The sequence below is a fragment of the Peromyscus leucopus genome, chromosome 2 (assembly GCF_004664715.2).
Source record: "Peromyscus leucopus breed LL Stock chromosome 2, UCI_PerLeu_2.1, whole genome shotgun sequence".
Lineage (NCBI taxonomy): Eukaryota > Metazoa > Chordata > Mammalia > Rodentia > Cricetidae > Peromyscus > Peromyscus leucopus.
The window spans coordinates 67,817,810-67,841,082 of NC_051064.1; the positions used below are offsets into that span (position 1 = coordinate 67,817,810).

The 23,273-nt window shown below is 44.7% G+C and overlaps 1 protein-coding gene across 1 annotated transcript; it reads right to left on the reverse strand.

Annotated features, from left to right (window-relative positions):
• Window positions 1-828: 828 nt before the first annotated feature.
• On the reverse strand, window positions 829-7,867 carry Tal2 (TAL bHLH transcription factor 2). The gene is made up of 2 exons (XM_028862774.2): window positions 7,805-7,867; window positions 829-2,598 (listed from the first exon to the last, which is right to left on the reverse strand). Exon 2 carries the CDS (start codon window positions 2,586-2,588, stop codon window positions 2,277-2,279), a length of 312 nt encoding a protein of 103 aa, XP_028718607.1. The 5' UTR covers window positions 2,589-2,598; window positions 7,805-7,867; the 3' UTR covers window positions 829-2,276.
• Between the last annotated feature and the right edge of the window lie 15,406 nt (window positions 7,868-23,273).

Here is a 23,273-nt window from a genome sequence, read left to right on the forward strand (position 1 = left end):
GTTCCTTTTCAATCTCAACACACAGTGACTGATCAATGCTATGGACAGGCTAGAGAGAGGATCAGGAGACTGGCATCTGTGTCCTAGGTTTCCACTGATGGCCCATGAGACAGGCCTGTTTTCTTCTCTGTGAAATGGAGCAACACAGTCTATATAAAGCAAGGCCCTGCTTGAATATGGTTTCTACACATTTCCATTACTGTCCAAAGCAGACCAAATGCTCACTTTAGTTCAAGGAGCAGACAGGCAGAGTTAGAAAATTTGGCTTAACTCTTCTGTTAGACTCAAATGGTCCATAAACAGAAGTAGCACCCGCAGACAGCAACACATTTGAACTATGAAGTCTTATGACTAGGACCACCAAAGGAAACCGTAGAGGGAGTTTTGAATTAGCTTCCATCCTCACACATATCATCACTAGGTTTTGGACTACATGTGATTACAGTTGTTTTTTGTTTTGTTTTGTGTGCTTGTTTGACAGTCATGTTAATTTAATTCAACTTGATACAGGAAAATTAAAGCTGAACAAATATTGTAAGGAGTACATCACATAAAATAACATTGTAGAGGTTTATTCATCTATGAAAGGATTTCCTCTCGGGCTTCTTTAAGTATCTCCCCCCATTTACTGTAATGATGACTCAGCTTCTTTACATCTTTTTGGGGTCCCTGTAAGCATTTCAGTGGGAGGCCCCCGGCTGAGCACAGACAAGAGCTCCAACAATCAGGAAAGTGAGTGTGTACTGTATAGAGCACAAAAATGTTGCATTTAGAGACAGAGGACCTCTCTGCTTTCTTCATATTCACAGAACCTATGTAAAAACAAAGTCACTGTCAGACATATTTTATTTAATGTACCAGATGAGAGGGTAGTGTTACTTAGTTGACATTTACCATAAAAACTTTGAAATGTCCCACTGCCTGGCAATTTGGGGACAACCTTGAACTTCCCCAAAATGCTGAGAATGGTATACACATCTCGGGTGGAAGGAAGGACTTGGCCAGCCTCTGTGCTTACCAGTCTTCAAAAGCTATGCTGTTTCTGTGGGGAAATTGATCTAGTGCAGATTAAATAAAGGACTTAGAGGGAAACCCGTTGTCCTACAAGTGTGTCGGCTAAAATGACCTTAATGATGCAGTTACTCTAATACTTTCTAGAGAGACAAGAAGTTTAAAGTCCTATATTGTGTAGACACTGGAAATTCATAACCACAATCCATAGATTTCCCACCTGTGATTTAGAAGATCATAAAGCCAAAAGAACTCTGGGGAAATAAAATGTCCCAGAGATAGACATCTGCATTTGGGGCTCAGCTACCAGATTTATCTTTGAATCCAAGTACTGTGAGGCCCAGAATGGTGTGTGGTGATGACTGGAGCATCCACAGGGCTCCACCCCTGCCTCCAGCTTAAGACCCAGGTGATGCTCCCTGGGAGGCAGGAAGTGAAGCTAAATGCACGAGGTCATTAGCTTCTGCTCCTTTATTTCTATTGTTTGCTCTCAACAAAATAGAAAATGGCAATATTTGGGTTTTCATAATTATAGAATTGTACAGGACTTAAGTTAGAAGTAATGTGGGCTGAATTAAATGTTTTAGTACCCAATGTGTCAATCTAAGTGGTCTGCTCACTCATTTTAGCTAACTTTTAATAAGAAAACTATGAAGTCCAGCTCCTAAATTACCAAGGTTTTTCCTGGAATGAATGCAATCCACTATTTGGTTTCAGAGGTTCAACTAAAGTAGAAGATCATGATTCTATAGAGGTCGAAGGATATGGAGACTTTCTTTCACACACATAATCCTCACTGCTCTGCTCGGAAGGGACATCCCTCCAGAGATGACCCCCACACCTCTCTTGTGTTCCTTTCCACCGTGGCTACCTTTTCATTCATCAATCTTAAGATTTCTTGTATTTACCCTCAATAAACATGTCTCCTTTTTCAAAGCAAACTTTTAAACATATTCAGAGGGCAGCAAGCTTTGCTCATTCATCAGACATCCAATAGAAGGAAATCGTCATTACTGAAGTCATGAGTGAGATGGCAGCTTTAAAAAGATGGTTGTTTTGTTTTTTTGCAATGGTCTCGTGCAAACTTATAGAACAAGTCATTCTGCCTGAAGTTCTGAGGCAATGAGGTCAGAGCAACATTCCTCAAGTCCTTTTGCAGATCTCAGCTTCTGTCCCAATCACCTCCTGCGTCACACCTCTCCGCAGCATGAAACCACAGGACTCTGCAACCAGTACTGTCCTGGGGGCTGACCGGCACAGCCACCCTAGGGAGCCTCATGGCTTGGGCCAGGGTCATTGAGGAGAGTTCCTTCATCCACATCTGGCAGGTGGGGCCCTTGGGGAAAGAGCCCCAGGATGTTCCCCTGAGCAGCTACTCCTGTTTGCTGTAGGCTTTGCTCTCCCAAGACCTTGACCAAGAAGTTGATGTACCTCATTGCCAAGCGAAGCGTTTCATTTTTGCTCAGCTTCTTGTCTGGAGGGTGAGTGGGGATGAGTTTCCTCAGCTTGGCGAAGGCGCTGTTGACGCTCTGCTGCCTCCAGCGCTCCCTGGTGTTTGTGAAGATCTTTCTGGTCATGTCCAGGTTCCTGAGATGGGAGAGAAAAGGGAATTTGGTGACCAACACATTGCAAGAGGCCCAGTGACTATCACATGTTCTGCCAAGAACCTGCAGTGGTAGAGCGTCTCAACTCAGAGGTCAGGAAATCCATTTCCAGTGTTTAAGAAAAAAGATGGCAGAGGAAAGGGCAAAAAGAAGAACCCTGTAGCCCTTTTTCCATGATTATTTTGAAGTCACCATTACAAAACTGTATTTAGTCCCTCCCTTGCTCTCCCCCAACACACCCACACTTTTGACGCTGGATCTCATGTATTCGAGGCTTCCATCAAACTTACTCTGCAGCCAAGGACAACCTTGAACTTCTGATCCTCTTACTTCACCTCCTGAATGATAGGATTACAGGCATGTGCCACCATTTTTGGTTTATGCATGCTAGGGATTTTTGAGCCCAGGGCCTTATGTTTGCCATGCCCACTGACTAAGCGACATCTCCAACCCCACTACTTCCTTTATAACCCGTCCCTCCCAGCTGATCAAAGTCATCTACAGTGTGGAATTGAGTACACATTTATCCCAGGAAGTGTTGGGTGTGAACATGCAGTGTGTCAAGAGCTTTTAAAACGAGAGAAAGGCTGCACCCCAGGGTTTCCTCAATAAAATGACGTTTGGAATGGAGAAAATGGGACAGCTCTCCTTGTTTTAGCTGACCTTAGCTGGAGGGTTGTGCTCCAATCTCCAGTAGCTAGAATGTTCACACAGGAGCACATTTGGAAGACTGTGAGCAGGGGGAGAAAGTGATACCCAGATTTATGAAAACAGACATGGAGGTGTTCAGCCTGGTAAGAATGAAAAGATCATCGGCGGGTGCCCTGTGGCATGGATCTACAGCAGACACCCAGGCTTCTTAGCACTCCCATAGCTCACCTTTTCCACATTAGGAAAGGTATCATCAAATACCGCCAAGATCTCATTTTGCCATCTTTAACTCCTGGAGGCACGCGCCCCCTTTTTCCCCAGGGTGGCCTGGATTAGTGCATTTTATTGGGAACATTCAGGATACACTGGCAATAAGCGAAAGCCCCGCCCTAGGCAGCCTGGTGTTGCAGCCTACTGCTGTCACTTGCAGCGTGCTCCAGCCTCAGCTTCCCAGGGCACTTAGTGGCTTCGGCTGTTCCAAAGAGCCACGCCTATTGCTAACTCTACCTTTTCCTTTTTCTTGAATCCCCTCCACACACTCTCTCCCTCTATTTCTCCACATTCCTTAAAGAGCTGCTCTAACTGGGCCTGGCAATGTAGGCCTGCATTCCTTGCTACTTAGAAGGCTGAGGCAAGAAGATTCCAAGATCAAGGCCTCCTTAAGCTACCAAGTGAGTTTGGGCCCCTGGGCAAGAGCACCTGTCTAGCATGCATGAAGGAGGCCCAAGGTTCAGTGTCTAGCACTGAGGGAGGGATCAGCTCTACCCAGCCTCCTCCTAACCCTGACTATATGAGTCTTAGCATGATACTCTCTGGAGACCCTGGGATCAACTGCAGCTCCCTGTCAGCCACACCATCACTGGAGTAAGCTGGAGGGCATAGTACTATACTGTCAGTGTTTTGTGGATCGAGGTATTCAATAAACTGTATGTGACATTTCCTACTTTCTTATAAAATAGACTTTGCATTGGTAATTGTGCCCATTGTAGGTGAATGTGAGTGTTCTGGGCACGTTTAAGGCATGCTGGTCTAAGTTAATGATTTTCTATAGGTTCGGTATGTCAAATACAATTTCAATGTGTATTTTCAACCTATGGCAGACTCTTGAGGAGGGTTCAGAAATACATCCTGAGTCAGGGCATGGCTTTCTTGTACTGCTGCTGGACCCTCAGGAGCAAGCTGCCTTTTGTTTACCTGAGGGAGGAAAATAGATTCTACAGAAGCAGAGAAACAACACACCTACACGCTAGAGCAAGCTTCCAAGAAGACCACACCTCCCTGTAAACAGAAGGGAGGACCAGGTCTCTTCCTGTTTAGAAATGTACACTGCCCCACTCTTGTGTCTAGCCCTAGTCATTTCTGAATCTTTTGGTCTTTGGTCCTACAATGAAAGCATGTTGCCAGAATTTTACCCCAACTATACCTGAAACAGAGAACTATACCTGAACCCAGATCAAGGGGACTTGAAGACAGAAAGAAAACTATTAGATTTTGTTCGCACTGAAGCTGGCCAGGGCTGAAGGACAAAGTTGTCTTATCCAAAGGCGGGTTTAGCTCACTGCCAAGTCAACTCTAGTCCTGTGGGGGGTGGGGATCCTTTTCAAGCTGGAAGCAAAGAAGATTAGGCAGGGTAAACTGATTGTGGTGTTGTTCTAAGACGGCTGGAGCCTATTGTACTAGACAGACCGAAGGGTCAGTTAAGAAAGAAAGGAAGGAAGGGGAGGGGAGGGGAGGGAGGAGGGGAAGGGAAGGGAAGGGAAGGGAAGGGAAGGGAAGGAAAAAAAAAAAAACTCTTCTAAAATGTAGCCTGCTGCCTGAGGGATGCTTGGTAATTACTTGCTGATTTAGCCTTGAGTGTTTTACTTTCCTTCTCCATGGGGGAAATAGAAATCAGTAACTTAACAAACTGGAAAAGCTCAAAATAGAGGCCACTAGAAAATCGCTGCACTATACTTCTTAAATCAAAGGAAAATTGCATTTAGTGTTTTTCCAGTTGCAAGGACTGATTGCCACTAATCTTGATTTCAGAGCAAAATAAGAGGGAAAATTCCACACCAGATGCCACGGATAGACGTTGAAATAAGGGCAAAGCATCAGTGTCACGACTGAGGACTCCCACTAGGTTAGGGCTCATTAACATCTTCTTTTTCTGTTTTGTACCATGAATCTTTTTGGTGGTCAAGGGAAGCCTGGGTTTGCAGTCCACTCAGAACAATGATTTTAAATATATAATGGTTCCTATGTCAAAGGATAAGTTAAATTTTAACTTATTAACTATTATTAACTATAAAATTATTAACTATAATAGTTAAAAGATTAACTATTTTAAATGCTAAATAAGTTAAAATACAGCGACACAGAAAATAATGTTATACTTAGTAGTTATTAAAATACTAAAATTAAAAATGCAATATGGTAATGCATTTGCTTAATTTTTAACACATTAAAAACTACACATATTACCATAATTTCTAAGAAATGATACTTGGCTTCTTTTTTTTTTTCAAAATATCTGCAACATTTGGGATGTGAGATACAAGTCTCTAGGACTTCCACTGGTGACAAATTCACCACTGTTGTCTTGTCTTAGGATAAATCTTTGCTACTACATTGTATTTGAAATCACAGTATCTGAGCAGCTACTAAATATTATTGGCTTTTTTCTGTGTCTATGTATTTAATGCATTTAAAATAATTATTCTGAGAAGGGAATCAAAAATGGTTGATATTAATGCACCTAACACCTAAAGGAAATGTTACATTAGAATAAATGTTAATAGAAAATAAAGATGTAATATCTCCCTATTCAAGTTCATAGAACTTTTGAATTCTAGCCACACACACCTGGGTAGGTAGGGGTTATAAACTCAAGAATGAGTTGTAAGGGCTGGAGAGATGGCTCCATGGTTGCAAGCGCTGGCTGTTCATCCAGAGGACCTGGGTTCAATTCCCACTACCCATATGGCAGTTCATAATTGTTTGTAACTCAAGTTCCAGAGGACCCAACCCCTTCTGGGCACCGGGCATGCAAGTTGTACACATATACATACCCGTACATACAAAAAAATTTTCTAAGTTCAAGGCCTGCCTGGGCAACTTCTCTCACTAGGTCATGGATGCTATAGAAAGCTCTGGACAAATGTCATGTTAAATACACCGTGAATATAGAGTGTACAACCTCTTTATATTGTCACCAGTGAAGGTAGCACATTACTGAAGAAAATGATTTACGCTCCTAGAGAATGTGTCCGCTGTTGCTAATAGCTGATGATGCTCTTAGGTGCCCACAGCTCCTGGACACAAACCCCAGGTCAGCTAGAAAGGCACAAAAGGTCTCAGCAACTCACACTGCTACAGGGTTAGCCTCAGGCTTGCAGGCTCATACAGGTCTTTTGTTCTTAAGGTTTCTCTCCTGCAACTCAATCCTGTGTGTTTGTCTCTTCCTACAACCGTCTCTTGAAGTGCAGATGCCCCCTAAGAAGGAAGCCGAACAGCCCTTTGAATAACTAGATTAGGGATGGTCTAACAGCCAACACTAGGTACAGTTCTGCTCCGTTAATAAAAAAGTACCAAGCAAAACTTTACAGGGGAAGCCACAAGGTCAGGGGTGGGGATATAAGAGTAGCAGGTGGTGTGGGACAAGGGAAGGAAATGACTACAACAGTTTATCTGAAAATGTTACAATGATATCAAACACCTTTTATGCTGATGTTTAGAAAGTTATTCTATACCAGTTCGAAAAAATTAAAAAGTAAACTGTACGAGGAAAGTTTCTTACATATCTATTTAACCCATCCCATTCCCCAGCCATTGCGAGTTTGAGGTGTACACTTTACGCTCACTCATACAAGCACATACACTCACGTATTAGCACTCACTATGCATACTATCACGCAAGTTGTTTCTCTTAAGCAACCCCACGCTTTGCTTTGAGTCAGCAGAGCACACTGGATACCGCTCTGTCAGGGAGCAGACTAAAGCGGTCCCCTTCAACCATTTTCATGGGCTATCCATGCTGAGGCGCACTTTACAAGGGGGGGCGGGGCTCGCAGCCTGCACGCACTTGACTTCTCTGCTCTTTTTGTTCAACCTGCAGCTTGTCTGTGGACCTTCTTCATTCCCCAGCTATCCCTTCCCGATTCTTTAAGAAAAATAAGTTATTATTTCATCGTAGCAAACCTGCCGGGTATTTCAGGAATCTGGGAAAGCGTATAGGGGTTGAAATTTCACATCTGCAAAGTGTCGGAAGATCGCTAAGAGAGATCTGGCGGCGGTATAAAGAACCCTGGAGATGCTCTGGAGTAGAGGGGACTGTCCCTGCGTTCCAGCTAAAGCGGCTTGGACAACACGCGCGCCTTAGGAGGCCAGACCCTCTCCCCGAGTGCCGCGCCACTGCCACTGCCCCTCTTAAAATTCCCGGGTCACCCAAAGAGTCCCCTCAGTGGCTGCTACCGAGTGGCCACATCTCTCTCCGTTCTCTGTGGCCTGCTCGGTGGTCCCTTTGCTCCTAACACTCCCACTCCCTTAAGTCAACGCACCTTCTTGCGGGGAGCTGGGAGTCCGCGCTGTCGCAGCGGCTGTGGCTGTCCGTGTGCGCCCTCGTCTGGACGCTGAGCCTCGGCTGCAGCCTTTATAGGACACCGCCCTTTGTCTGACGACAGGAGGGGGGCTTTCTGCAGAGGACTCCCTCCAGTTCCTCCCCGTTTTGCCCCATCATCCCTCCCTTGTGCAGCAGCCAAGGAGCAATGGAGGAAAGAGGGCCCCTCCTTTGTCTAAGGCTTTCGGGGAGGGGGTGCTGCTTCCAACCTCCTCCTACGGACAAGCATCTGAAAGCTTCGAGCTCTTACTGACTCACCGGGTGCTTCTTCAAATCCCAGCCCAGGTGCAGTCTGATCCCAATGCCCAGCTCCAGACCCTCTACATGAGTTTGGGGGATGCAGCCTGTGACCTACAATTTCACCAAGTGCCCCCAGGAAATGAAGGCGCACAACAAAGTTTAAAAGCACCACACTGAACAGATTGATGGATTTATTATGGGTCCCGTCTACTTTTTCCTGTCAGTCAACACAGGGTGTGGTTATTTCAGGGATGGAGGGACTCTACTCTTGCCTCCTCCTCTGTCCTGTATCTCCCAGGATGATCTGAGAAAACACAAGTCAGACCTCTGTCACTTCTGAGATCTAAACTCTCTGGTGGCTTTCCATTTCATTCAAAGTTAAGCATTGATCCATGCGGTGGCACATGTCTGCAATCCCAAGGCAAAGGGATGGGACATTTGAGGCCATCCTGGTCTATGTGTGAGAGAGACGTTGTCAACAGACTCAAACAACAGAAGGAATGTGAGCTGCAGACTTTAACCGGCCTCTGAGATCTCTACCTCTGGCCCCTGAGATCCCTATCTCTTTCATCAGCCTGTCCCTTCCTTCCCTGGGTTTCACTCTTCTCCAGAGACTCAGATTTGTCTTTCTAGGAACACACCAGACATCCTCCTGCCTCCTAGCCTCTGCCTAAAACGTGCTTCTCACAGGCTGTCCTTAGGAGTCCTTCCCTTCCCTTCCTTTACTGTGTGTGCATCAGGTCAGTACTTGAAGCTTATGTCCTCCCTGCTCAGGCCCTGTGTGGGTGTGGAGAGTATAACTCCACACAAAACCAGACACAAACCCCTGCCCTCAAGGGACTGACATTCTTTACTATTTACTCAGATGCCACCTTCCTGGTGAAAAGCTTTACATTTTAAAATTATATTTCTGCATTTATTGCCTTGGGTGCACCAAGGTGAATGTGGGAGGTCAGAGAACAGCTTGAGGGAGGCAGTTCTTTCCTTCAGCTCTGTGGGTTCCAGGGATCAAATTCAGGACTTCTGATTTGGCAGCAAGTGTCTTTCCCCACTGAGCCCTCTCATCAGCCCATCACCTAAAAGCTTTTTAGCATACTAAGATTGTGCCTACACACACACACACACACACACACACACACACACACACACACACCAGAGAACAGGCACCCACACACTTCATCCTTTGCTGTATTCTCAGCGCTTCACCACACTTAGTAATATTTACTATTTATCATGTCTTACATCTCTTTTATATCCCTCAGTACCACATTGAATAGATGTCCATCAACTGTTTCATGATTAGTATATGCTTAAAAAATCAATCTCTAGGTATTTCTCTCTCTGAAGGTCCAAAGATTTGAGACAATAAATTCATAAATGCATTGCACCTTGGTGAATAAGAGCAAATGACTCTGAGGTTGTATTCACCCAGATTGACATTTCTTGTCTATTCATTTGTAGGATGCCAGGCAAATTCCTAACCTTCTCTCTGCTTCAGTTACCTTATCTGTAAAATGGCTGCAATGCTGGAACTGTCGGAATCAAGTAAAAGAAAAAACAGGTAAGGTATTTAGGATCACAAGCAGCACATAGCATAGTATTAATAGATTTTTGTTGTAGTTGATTATATTATTGTTACAACAGCATTCTAGTTCCCTTCTCTGTGAGAAGATTATATAAACCCTTCCACTGTCTGTGAAGGGGCTCCAAAATAGCTTGACCACACAGCAGCCATGACAGGCTTAGGGGCCTAGACACAGCTTCTGTGACAGGTTTACTGGCAGGCAACACCCAGATCCAGAAAAAGTCTTAAGGTGATACCACCCAAGGATCTACCCAGAGGTGAGGAAGTACCTGACATCCCAAACATTCCAACCATTAGATAAGGTGGCCAGATGTCTTTGAGTCTAGCACACACCTATTTATTTGTTTTATTTTATTTATTTGTTGTTGTTGTTGTTTTACAGATAACCCCAAGCTCTGCTATGATAAAAACTCTGCCCTACCTGAGCTCAGGGCTCTCTGCTCTCTCTGCTGTGTCAGACAGAAGGACCAAAGCTCCAGAGCTTGAAATAAAGGCTCTTTGCTTTTACATGCGGGATTCGCTCTCCATGGTGGTCTTTTGGGGGTCTCCAAGATCTGGGCATAACACTGTCATGTGACCAGTAGCTCTGCATAGATGGAAAGAATACACTTCCCTTCTCAGTGCCAGGCTGGGTCATGTGCCTTGCATCAGCCAATGGAATCTGAGCAGATATGACACAGACCATGGAGCACAAGCTCCAGCGAGATAACTGCGGGCTGAGGCAGCAGCGAGAAAGCCATGCTTGAGGATGCTCCTGCAGCCTGAGTACCATGGAGCAAACCCCAAACCACCCACAGCCCTAATGCAAGAGGAGATTTCACTGCTGTGAGGCACTGAGACCTCAGGCTGCTTGTCACACCTACGACTCCTTGCCCTACACCCATGTAAACTCATAATTTTATTACAAATGGAGAAGATACTGTCTGGATTACAAAGCTCAGGTGTGTGGGCAGAGCCAGAAAGGTGAAGGGGACATGACAGACTGAACACAAGACTGACAGTCCTCAGGAGCAGAGAAGGTAAACTCTAGTTAGGATAGGAGGTCAAAGATTCTGGCTGGATAACCAGGCATTATGTGTGGGAGGAATGGTATTTAGACAAGGCCTTGAAGCAAGGCTCCCACTGGGAACTGAGGACCTTAAAGGAACAAATGGAGACTCCTAATTCCTTCCTCTCTATTTTTTCCTACCCACAGCTCCATTTATTTCAGTGAACGGCCCTGTGTATTAGGTGGACTCCCGATCCCCAGACTTGAAAAGAGCCCCGAACCAACACTGAAAATGAGCTCGGTGCCTATTGTAAAACAATTCAGGGCTCCCAAATGTCCAGGGTGTTGTCTAGAAGGTGGAGCATGGGTACAGTGTAGGCAGGGGAGGAGACCAGGAGCAGGGCTTCTGAAGTACAATACCCAGGAGAGGGCCCTGGGTGCCTGGACTTTGGTGGGGAGGGTAGAGGACAGGAAGACAGCAGTGAGCTGCAAAGATGGGAACCGTAACTTCAGCTGGGACTCCAAGACTCATTCTGGCTGTAGTTTGAGGACGCAGTGGAGGGAAGAATAAGATGAGCTGGCCAAGTAGTGCCCAGAAACACAACCTAACATTTGCAGAAAACACCTGTGGCCTGCTCCTCTTTCTGTCCCCTGCTCTTTTGGTGTGCTATGGGAGAGAAAATGTCCCTACAGTGTCCATGCTTTTCCCACTCTGTCCAATTATGTTACAGTTCTGACAGGCCACACCAAAGCTCATGATCCTTCACCTTAGCCAACATCTGTGAGGTGATGTATTTCCCCAATGGCACGTTTTTCATTTGTAAAGAGAATTATGGCAACTGGATGGCAGGATCCAGTGGATGATGATAAGTGTAACAAGCTGTAAAATAAAGTCTGTGCAAGTGGACAGGCGCTCAGACAAAGCACAAAGACTCGGAGCATAAGTATGTTAGTATACTGGAAGAGGGTTGGCTTTTGTTCTTGAATCTTCTTAAATGTTACTGTTGGCTTTATGCTTTTGGAAGCCATTTGGGTACTTCGGTTCCCTAGCAGTGGCTCTTCAGAGTGATGGGTCTGCTCCCATCCCATTCTCCCAGTGTAGAGCATTTAGAGGCTAGGTCCTGCAGTGGAAGGGGTTGGAGTAGGAATTTACATAATCCGATTACTGGGGGATTAAGTTTAGGCAGCTAAAAGCCTCTATGTGCTTGAGCTAAAAGGCTTACTATTCATGGCTCTCGCTGCCCCCTGGAGAGATGGCACCTGCAGAGCTCCTGGGGAAAGCCTGGGGGATGAGCTGGTCCCTAGGAGAGCCTGGTGTTGTCCAGCTCCCTGGTCCTGCTGCTTTAATTGATCTGCCTGGAGAAGCCTGTGTATACTGGCCTTCTAGTCCCCTATGCAGGGTTGTCAGGTTCAGGAAAAATGAGGGGTCCTTGGAGGTTCTGCCAGAACAGGTGGGTATGGGTGACCAAAGTCATTTTGACTAGAGGTTAAGCATCAGCCTTAACCAGTGTTAACCTTTCCTACCCATCCCCCCCGCCCCCATGCTAAACCCCTCTCTCAATCCTCAGTTCGTGGTTTCCAGGCATCAGCATCATACTTCTCTGCAGCCAGTCAGTTATTCATCCCTGTTCCCAACCACGCAGTGTGCATGCGTTTAGTTGTCATATGAATTAGCTGGTTCTTGAAATGTAACAGAACTTGCAAGCATATCCCGCTAGGCAGATATTTTTCTTTACGTATTCTAGCTCTTAAGTTTTGGCAGTTGACCATATAAATTTTGACCCAAGATTCATCAATAGGGTTAAGTTTTTTATTTTATTTCAATTTTAGGGACAAGGTCTTGCTATGATGCCCATGCTGGCCTGGAACAGATACCTCTGCCTGTGTCATAGATGTATGCAATGACATCGGGCTGCTATTAGCCTCTAAAGTCTGTTATTTTTTTTTTCCTTTTTAGAAAGTGTTTTTTAAAGCTTCATTGTATTATTATTACTCCTATTGGCCATGACTTGCTATTAGTTTCTAATGTTATTGTGATGTTCTCAAAAATGTACAGTCTTTTTTTTTTTTTTCCTCTGAAATAGTTTTTTGAAACTTTTCTTTTTGGAACAACATATAACCATTTTTTTTTAAATGTTTCTTAGTCACTATAAGAAGAGACACAGTCCTTATTTGAAAGCTACCACGCTTTTATGTACCTCCATTAGGTCATTACTCTGTATTCTTGGAAGGTTTAGCCTAGTAGACTTGTGGAAACTTCTGTCTTGTATTTGTTCTTTCTCTTTTGTGTTTGGAGGAGTGTTGCTTTTGTTTTTCCAGAAGCTTCTCAGTAGGCAGCCCTGGCCGTAAATCACTATGTAGACCAGGCAGGCCTATCTACCTGACTTTTATTCCCAAGTGTTGGGGTTAAAGGCAAGCAACATTAAGGTCAACTTGCTTTAGGTTTATAAGTCTTTTGATGAGCATCTTTTGGGTTTAAATGTGCACAGGAGTTCAGATGATTTAAAGAAATGTACCTCTAAACGATAAAGATGACCAAGCTTTCTGTCAAAAATTCTATTTTCTTTTAATAGAAATATTAATAATTTAAGTTATAACTCTTGTTTTAAAGTTTTTATTTCCAAATCAAATAATTATTAAATTAATAATTTATTGATAAAAATTAATTAATTCATTAAACCATGCATTTTAACTTAAATTTTAAAAAAATTCATGTGGGGGCTGGAGAGATGGCTCTTCCAGAGGTCCTGAGTTCAATTCCCAGCAACCACATGGTGGTTAACACTATCTATAATGAGATCTGGTGCCCTCTTCTGGTGTGCAGGCATACATGGAGGCAGAATATTTTTATACATAATAAATAAATAAATCTTTAAAAAAAATCATGTGTATGTGTGGGATGTGCATGTGTGTGTGTGCATGCTTGTGCGCATGTGTGGGTAGGTGCATGGTATATGTATATATGCATGTGGAGGTGAGGTTGACATTAGGTGTCACTCTCAATCACTCAAGGTTTCTCACTGAGCCCAGGGAATGATCACGTGGCTAATCTTCCCAACCAGCTTGCTCTGGTAACCCCATAACTACCCTCAAATTGTTGGGAGTACAGGCAGGAAGACAGATCTGAAATCCTGACCTAAGGTTTTACCCACTGAATCATCTCCCAGGATCTGTACTCATTCTTTACAGCTAATTTATTGGCCTGGTGTAACTCTTGGCCATGGAAACCTTTCTTTTTCTTTTTTTTCTTTTTCTTTCTTTCTTTCTTTCTTTCTTTCTTTCTTTCTTTTTTTTTTTTTTTTTTTTTTTTTTTTTTTCCAAGACAGGGTTTTTCTGTATAGCCCTGGTTGTCCCGGAACTCTCTCTGTAGACCAGGGTGGCCTCAACCACACAGAGATCTGCCTGCCTCTGCCTCCTGAGTGCTAGGATTACAGGTGTGTTCCACCACCGCCTGGTGTAACTTTTCTTGGTAAATTTAAAATCCTTGTAGCCCTTTTACAAAGGAGCCCCCATGTCCCTGCCGAGTTCTTTGCAATAAATCTCAGTTTCTGTCACTTGCTACATGGTGAACTTCAGTAGATCCCAATACTTAACGCCCCTATTACTTAACCCTAAGCATTAGTATCACTCTAGGCATTTCACTCAAGTTCTCTCATTAGTATGTTCTCTCACAAACAAACAAATATTTATATGAGTGTGTGTGGTATGTGTATATATAATATGCATATATACAATATATATGTATATATACAACATATATATATATATATTTGTGTGTTTGTGCATGTATGTGTGTGTGTGTGTGTATACAAGTTACCAGACAAATTATAATTGTAGACAAAACAAAGTATTATTCCTAACTAAGTGAAATTCCAAAACATATACTCAAAGAAACAAAACTTGGGCATAGAGCTAACTCAGTTGAGTCGGCAGAGGCTGCAAGTTCTCTCTCATTAGTGTGAACTGCTCCACTTAGAGTATACCATGCAACTCTGATTGATTAGCTCCCATCTTCAGACCTCTATCTGTTTCCTCAGGACAACACCCCCCAAATAAGGAGGGTAGGTATGGATGCAAGCAGGTGAGAGAGCAAACGAAGCCACAGAAGGGAAAAAGCATTGACTTGGCCCCCATCTCTGCCTGAGTGTGGGAACAGAGGCAGAGGGCTGAGAGCTCTGGTCTGCTCTCTCAATGAAGGGGTTAGTTGTTCACTGTTACCTTTAGACTTCTCTGAGTTAGAACAGAAAAGAGACGCTAGCATCTTCAAAGCATCTCTACACACAGAGCCAGTACTAGATGGGTTCCACATACACACCAGACAGGTAGAAGTACCCTCCAAAGATGTCCCCTATAAAATAGGAGTAATAAATACTCATTGCTTTAAGATACTAAGGAATGGCACATGGGAGGCAGCTTACTGTGGTAGCTGAGAAGACTAGAGCCTTGACTTTAAAGGCAGACCAACTGATATCTGAACCACTAATGCTCACACAGTGGGCAGAATGCTTCCTCTCCCGGCCACAGATGTCTTAATTACACATTGTAAATATCAGCTTCATGAGTTATTGTGAAGACTCGATGAGCGATGATGTGCTAAGCATGTGAAGTAAATGGTATGAGGGCTGAGGATGCAGCTCAGCTAGTAGAATGCTTGCCTAGCCCTGCCTTCTAACTCCATACTGACAAACTTGATGTGGTGCTATAGGCTTGTAATCCTGATACTAACAGGGTGGAGACAGGAGAATCCAAAGTCCAGATTTATCCTTGGCAACACAGGGAGTTTGAAACCAAACTAGGTTATACAAAACTGACTAAAACAAACAAACAAACAAACAAACAACAACAAAAACCAGCTAGACTCCAGTACTTGTTCTTTTGTTTTAGGGATAGAGAAATCTAAGCACATGGCTCTCATCGTCTGCAGAGGGCATTCTGCAGTGTCTGCTTGTCCCTGCTCAGCCCAGTGTTCTGCCCGTCCTCCCCTCTGAGTGACCTGGAGCAGTGAGGCTATAATCAGAGTGTGGAAGAAGCAGAGGAGGGCAATGCCAGCAATGAGAGCAAAGCTTCTATTGAACATCAGGCTGTTCACCGATTATGTTCACTCTCCAGGACTCAGGCTGACGTCGCCTCGGCAACACCCGCACTTCCACATGCACACACAGAAAGTCCTCTAAGACACCTGCTGCGGAGGCCTGGGGGGTATTTCTGTCCAGAGCAAATGCTGACTACTGAAGCATAAAGTGGGGCTTGTAACTGGCTCAAGTGAGTGGGCATTTTTCCCATAGTTTACCAGTTGGAGGGGCACACAGCCCTGGGTGTGCCCAGCTACCTGCTAAACTCTCAAGACAAGACTGGCTTGGCCTTAACTCCATAGGCGTGGAACAGTGAGTGCTTCTATTTTTCAAGCAATAAACCCAAGAGCAGGGATGAAAATGAAGGCAGATGGGGTGGGGTGGGCAGAAAGGTGTGGGTGGGATGTTGTCCCCTTTTTATTCGCTGCTCTTGGTATAAGAACATGACTCATCAATTGGTTCCCTGGACAGGATTTAGAGCTCTGTGGGCAGCTGATAAGAGTGCAGCTTACGTGTAAAAAGTAAATACATTGAATATTCCCCATAAAGTCAACAGTGCCAGGCTTATCAGCTGCCCTCACTCCCTACTCAGTCCTCAGGGGACCAGATTTGAAATAAAGGCCACAGTTCCAGGGGCAAAGAGTGGAGGTGCCCGGTTGAGCTGAGAGGGGCCTCTGTGCCCCCTGGGTTGTGTTTTAGGCAGGTGGGTGAAAGCTGCCAGGCACAAGCTGCTCAGAGGCCCGGGTTTTCCAGACTGACAAATCCCAAACCAAACACACACACGAGGCCATGAAAGCAGCACCTCCTTATCCTCCAATCCAGCCAAGGTTTCCAGGAAGCTTCTTAGGAAAATGAGAGGATGTCACTTTAAATCCGATCTGCAAAGACCCACAAAGAAAACAGATCAACAAAGAAACCTTGCTTTCCCACCAGGGTTCTCACCTCTGCCTTTCATAACAGGTATTAATGCTTACTTCTGCCCTCCTCCAGCGTGTAGCTGTCTTTTTAACCAGTGAAGATTTGACAGCTTTGCAAATGGCCTGAAATAAACGTTACCAGCTGCTGTTTCAGACCCATTTTGAAGACTCACACTAACGGAAGTGGTCTTGAGCCTGGCTCAGTTTTCACTCGCTGACTCCATGCTTTTGCAGGGATTCTAGCCTGGCCCAGTGCCATTCACTTGTGATAAGTGTTTGAGCTCTTTCTGGTTGGGGCAGCAGACTCCTCAGCTGGGGCGAAATGGGCATGAATGAAAGCAAGATGGATTTATTCCACCTGATTTCCTAGGGCTCACATAGAGTAGCAGAAGTGAGGTCGATGGTTAGTCTCAACTACCCACCCCCGATACTAGAGAAATTTGTTACCCTAATGAGTGTGGGGCTTTAGGGAGTGAGAATGAGAGCTGAGACCCAGAATTTATACTTTGTACTGGGCATCTCTTTATAAGTCCTTCCCTGCCTGCTCTCCAACTGAAAGCAGCAGGTCCCCAGCCTCCTCTTCACATTGCTACACTGTGATGCATGGGCCCAAAATGGACTGCAGGGCTTCCTTGTTACTCTACTCTTACCTTTCAAAACTGTCCTTTTCAAAACCCCGAGTCCTGCTAACAGCTTTCTTGCCCCCATTCAACTAACTTCTAAATTAGTTTTTGAAGGCCTATGCTAATTCCCAGAAACCCTCTGGACAAGAACCTGCCTCTATGCTTTTGAGCAAGACCACCATTCAAGCCACCCTGCTCAGTCTAGCCATGCAAGTGTCATTTTGACCTTGGAGCCCCTGTTTGTGGCTAGAACTGGTGAGATATTCCTAGGACTGACCTTATCTAAGCCATCAACGCTCACCTGGCTAAGCACCACTTGGGATTCTAGTCTAAGATCTCAGCAACAGATGCTTGTGAACTGCCAGGTGGGTGCTGGAAATGGAACCTGCCTCTTTTGCAAGCGCAACAAGTGTTCTTAACTGCTGAGCATCTCTGCAACCCCCCCCGGCCCCCCCCCCTGTGGTTCTCGTTTCGAATGCATGCTGTACATGTTGTTTTTCTGAGACATATTTTAAACTCAGTAGTATGAGCACCCTTCAGGATAAAATTTAAAGAAAGAAACTTGTCTCAGTTCTTAGAAGGCAGGTTTTCAGGTTACTGTTTTTGTTTTTAATTATGTGTGTGTGTGTGTGTGTGTGTGTGTGTGTGTGTGTGTGTTGGTGGTGGGGGTGCACCACTAGTCCAGCAGCAACATGTAGAAACCAGAAGCTGACAGTGGGTGTCTTCCTCTCCTGCTCTCTCTCTTATTTTTTTTTTTTTTGACTTTTTTTTTTATTTTACAATACTATTCAGTTCTACATAATAGCCACAGATTCCCTTGTTCTCTCCCTTCCTGCCCCCTTCCCTTTCCCTCAGCCCACCCCCATTCCCACCTCCTCCAGATCAAGTCTCCCCGAGACTGCATCACCTGATAGACTCAGTCCAGCAGTCGTCCCTCTCCAGATTGAGCCAAGCGTCCCTGCATAAGTCCCAGGTTTCAAACAGCTAACTCATGCAATGAGCCCAGGACCTGGTACCACTGCCTAGATGCCTCCCAAACAGATCAAGCCAATCAACTCTCACCTATTCAGAGGGCCTGATCCAGTTGGGGGCCCCTCAGCCTTTGGTTCATAGTTCATGTGTTTCCATTCGTTTGGTTATTTGTCCCTGTGCTTTATCCAACCTTGGTTTCAACAATTCTTGCTCATATAAACCCTCCTCTTTCTCACTAATTAGACTCTCAGCGCTCCACCCAGGGCCTAGTCATAGATGTCTGCATCCAGATTCCTCAGTCCTTGGATGGGTTTCTGGCCCAACTATTAGGGTGTTTGGCCATCCCATCACCAGAGTAGGTCAGTCCCGGCTGTCTCTCAACCATTGCCAGCAGTCTTTTGTGGGGGTATCTTTGTGGATTTCTGTGGGCCTCTTTAGCTCTTTGTTTCTTCCTTTTCTCATATGGTCTTCATTTACCATGGTCTCCTATTCCTTATATCCCTTAATATCAATCTCTCTCTTATTTTTAAAGACAAGATCTCTTACTGAGCCTAAAGCTGACTGACTAGCCAGGCTGGCTCACCAAGTTCCTAGGACCCACCTGTCTCTGCTCCAGCTCTCAGTGCTAGCCTTTCCCAGCTTTGTGCTGCTCCTTGGATCCAAACTGGAGCTCTCATCCTAGGAGCACAAGCACTTACCCACTGAGCTATTGCCTTAGCCCTCACTTGTTTCTGCTTTGTTCTTTTATACTATACGTTACAACCTTGCAAAGGTTTTGGGGTTGGGTTTTTTTTTGTTATTTTTTTCTCCGCCTTACTGGAGATTGGGCCCAGGGCCTCCCTCATGCATGCTTCCTATCTCTCTCTCTCTCTCTCTCTCTCTCTCTCTCTCTCTCTCTCTCTCTCTCTCTCTGTGTTGTGTGTGTGTGTGTCTGTGTGTCTGTGTGTCTGTGTCTGTGTCTTTGTCTGTGTGTACATTGTAGATGTCTCATATTACATTTATCAAAATAACACTCTAACAACTAGTCTTATTGCTGCTAGGTTTCCATCTGCTGAAGAAGCCATCTTGCCTTCATTGGATAGCTTTAGCACATTCATGTGGGTTGTTTTGCTTTGCATGGATGGTCAGTGTCCATCCTTCGCAAACACTAATGTCTCGATTCCAGCATTAGATTGTGAGGATCCTGATAAAGGACCACACTGACTAGGTGACTTAAACAGTAGTTATTTCCTGTGTTCTGAAGCTGGAAATCCAAATTAAGGTGTTGGCAAGTTAATTCCTTCTGTAGGTTCCTCTTCCAGGCTTGTAGATAGACACCCTCTTCCTGTCCACACGCAGTACTCTCCTTATGAGTCATTCTTGTCTCACTCTCTCTTACAATGATTAGGATTAGGATTTACACATACGAACTCCATTGTACCTGAATTGCCTATTAAAAGGTTCTGTTTCCACATCCCATAATATTGTGCATACTGAAAGTTAAGGTGGGACTTAAATATCTGAATTTTAAGTGTGCTCATAACAATCATATAGTATAAATTAAATGTACTGTATACTTTTACAATTTTTTCTTTTTGCCTTTTTCCTTCTTAGTAACAATTTTCTATGTAAAACTTAATATTGAGCAGAGTAACTAATTGTACCATCACTATAACAAGTTATGTGAGAATTGGGGTAGAGGATGGGATGTATGGGGTCTCTCTCTCAGAGCAGAGGCGAGAGGCACCCAGGGGTTGCAAGCTGTATTATTTCTCTTTTCTCTGGTTCTGTACCCAGCCTCCCCCCACGAAAGAAAGCAGGGGTCATTCACCCCAGAAGCCTGGATGCTGAGATAGACTTCCTGCCCAGCATGCTGGATGGTCCGGACATGGGTGGCAGTCATGTTCTCTCCATTCTGACCTAATAGTGTGCCCCCAACCCCTTTTTACTATGTAAGATCTCTGATACCCAGTGGAGGTCTTGTTCTACCCCTATGGCCAAACTACCTGGTCTTTCTACACTACCACCAGCACCCAGTTGGTTCTGCTTTCTCTGTAACGTCAAGGTGGCTCTGAGAGCCTGTAGATAGATGGTCCAGGTGGGGTCTTCTCCTAGGCCCTGATGAAGTCTATGGGGATGGCTTTAGGAGTCACCATAAGCTGGGACCACAAGGGAAGGATACAGTTGCTGGGGTACATAGCACTGTAGGAGGAAGAAAGGCAGTTAGGGTACCAGCCCCAGGTCCTGATTTTCAGAATAGGATCTGGAGATACTGCCCAAGAAATTGGTGCATGCCATAAGCCACCTGATTAGAGTGGTAAATGTTGTGGAGTATTCACCAGAAAAGACTGCTCAGACATGGGTTTAAGCCAATAGAAAGTCTTTATTAGCCAGTTGGCTTCTACACTGGGTGTTCAGGATCCCAGTGTAGCACTGAGCCTTTCTCAGGGTGAGCTTTTAAGCACAACAAAACATGTTCTGGGTTGACATCTTTAGTTAACAAGAACACTTAGCCAGAAGTAGAACTACAGAAGCCAAAAAGCGAGGTTAGACCATTTAGAGAAGCCAAAAAGCGAGGCTAGACCATTTAGAGACTTTCCCATAACTGTGGATGTAGATGGATTAGGCCTTTGTTTTCATTTTGTAAGATGGTACAGTTGACATGTTGAGTTTATGGGCTGAATGGTACTTATGTTATGGAGTCAGTTATGCTAAGGTCTGGGGCCTGTTACAGTAAGCCTTCTGAATGGTCTAAAGAATCCAGGCTAGCATGGGTTCAGAGAATGCAAAACACTTCTCCAGGGTGGCCACAGAGCAGCTTTCACAGTAGGGTGGCCTGGCACAGCACAGGGATGATATCCTGAGATTTGGACCCAGAAGGTAGAATACACAAGACACCCAATATGGAAGGCATGGTCTAGGGCTACAACCCTGGCTCTATCACCAACCACATCTCAGCAGCCACCACACAGATCAGAATGCTGGTGGTGTGTCACCATGAACCGATAGAATCCCCTTCATAGTGGATGCCAACATCCAGATTCACTGTGCTGAGGACTTGGTATTAGAAATCTGCCCCACAATGCTCAGGGTGGGGTGGGCCATAACGTTAGAACCAGAAGGGGATGGTGAGAATTGTTGCTCTGGACAGTTTTCCCATTGGCTGTTACAAGCCTGAGGAATGTGGGCTACTGCTGTCCTCAGAGTGCAAGTGTCAAGGGTGCTACCCTCCAGGTGGGTACATCTTATGCAAGGTTTGCAGTGTTTGGCACATCTAAGGGCTCTAAGTCACCAACACCACCAGCTGTCAACTCTACAAACCAGCATCTGCTCGGATCTCAGTCCCCACCCATCATCACCATGACATCCAGCTTCACAAGTTGTCACCTAATGCCTTTACCCCTCTTCATGAAACAACCATCTCTATAGTTTTTTACTTATTTCTTTTTTGGGTAGGATTCACTTCTTGTTCAAGAAAATGTCAAATGGGTGATGTCCATGTGGCAGTAGGTCCCAGAGGACAGAGGCCCATGCTTGAGAGGATTCAGAAGCTTTCATAGAGGATATAGTAGTCAAGACTGGAGTCAAAGCTGTGGGGTTTTGGAGGCAGAGCCAAAGACAAGAAGTCCCCAACTTATGTCCAGTGGACTAGGACATGAAGATCAAGTCCCTGAAGATCTATCTGTTCCCTCTGCCCATCCAAGAACATGTGACTACTGACTTTTCCTTGGAGAGTCCCTTGATGAGGTTCTGATGATCAGGCCAAGGCTGAAGTGACTTGGGCTGTCCAGCTTTGTAGCCATGGTGGTCTACAATGGTTATGTTGGCCTGGGTGTTAAGAGCCCTGAGGAGGTAGCTCTTCCTCAGACCCTCCTATGGGGCCAAGATTTCCACTGTCCCAGTGCAGAGGCTGGAGTAACTGGTGGGATAAGGATGGTGAACTCCACACTGTACCATGTGAGGTGACAGGCTGCTGTGGATCTCTGCTGGTGTGCCTCAGCCCTGCCCTGAGCAGCTCAGGCTCCATGTTCATTCTTGTATTCAAGGTGATGCAGCTGACCAGCACTGAGGACTGGTGCTTCACTGACACACTGGGCAACTTCACTAAGGCCACCTTTGATGCCATCTCTAAGACTCTCGACTTCTGAAGAGACTGTATTCACCATTCTGTGAAAACCCACAGCAGTCTCCTTGCAGAGGACTCAGGCACCAGCTATTGCTACCACATAAAATTTTCATACCAAATAAATGTATATATTTGGCATATATACATATATTTGCATGCTGAAAATAATGTTGGATTCAAGTTATAATTTTAAAAAAATTATTTCCCAGGCCAGTAGTAATAAGAATTGGCAGAAATGAAAACCAGTGGACTTCAAATGAGAAGTCAATGGGTTAAGATCTGTTATCTCTACAGAGCAACTGATTTCACTGTCAAACTTGGGATCACCACCTCCCTTCTAAGATCACAGACCTATTCAAATGCAGGGGACTCACATCTTTTTGTCTCAGAAGATTTTTCTTTAATTTATATGCTTGTTTTGCCTGTATATGCACCATGTGTATACCTGGTGCCCACTGAAACAGAAAAGGGTGTTAGGTCCCCTGGAGTTGGAGGTGAGAACAGTGTGAGTTGCCACGTGGATTCTGGGATCTGAAGCTGGAGCTCTGGAAGAGTAGCTCGTGCTCTTATCATTGGAATCATGTCTCCTGCACTCTCTTTCCTATTCTTGTCAAGATGGCTTGAGCTCCTCTAGATAAATTTATCATAGAGTTATAGAATAAGGATTTTAGAAAAACATGGCTGAGATCATCGTAGGAGTTGCACACCAAATGTATACATCAACTTGGGCAAATTTCATATCTTTTGACTTTTCTAATGCTTGACACAGTACCTACATTTATGTAGGTCTTCTTTGGTTTCTTTCTTTTCATATATATGTATTTCTTTTATAGATATTTGGGTTTGCATATACTAGGACTTTTCACTCTGTGCCCTGGGGTATTTCTTTACAATTTTGACTTTAGCTC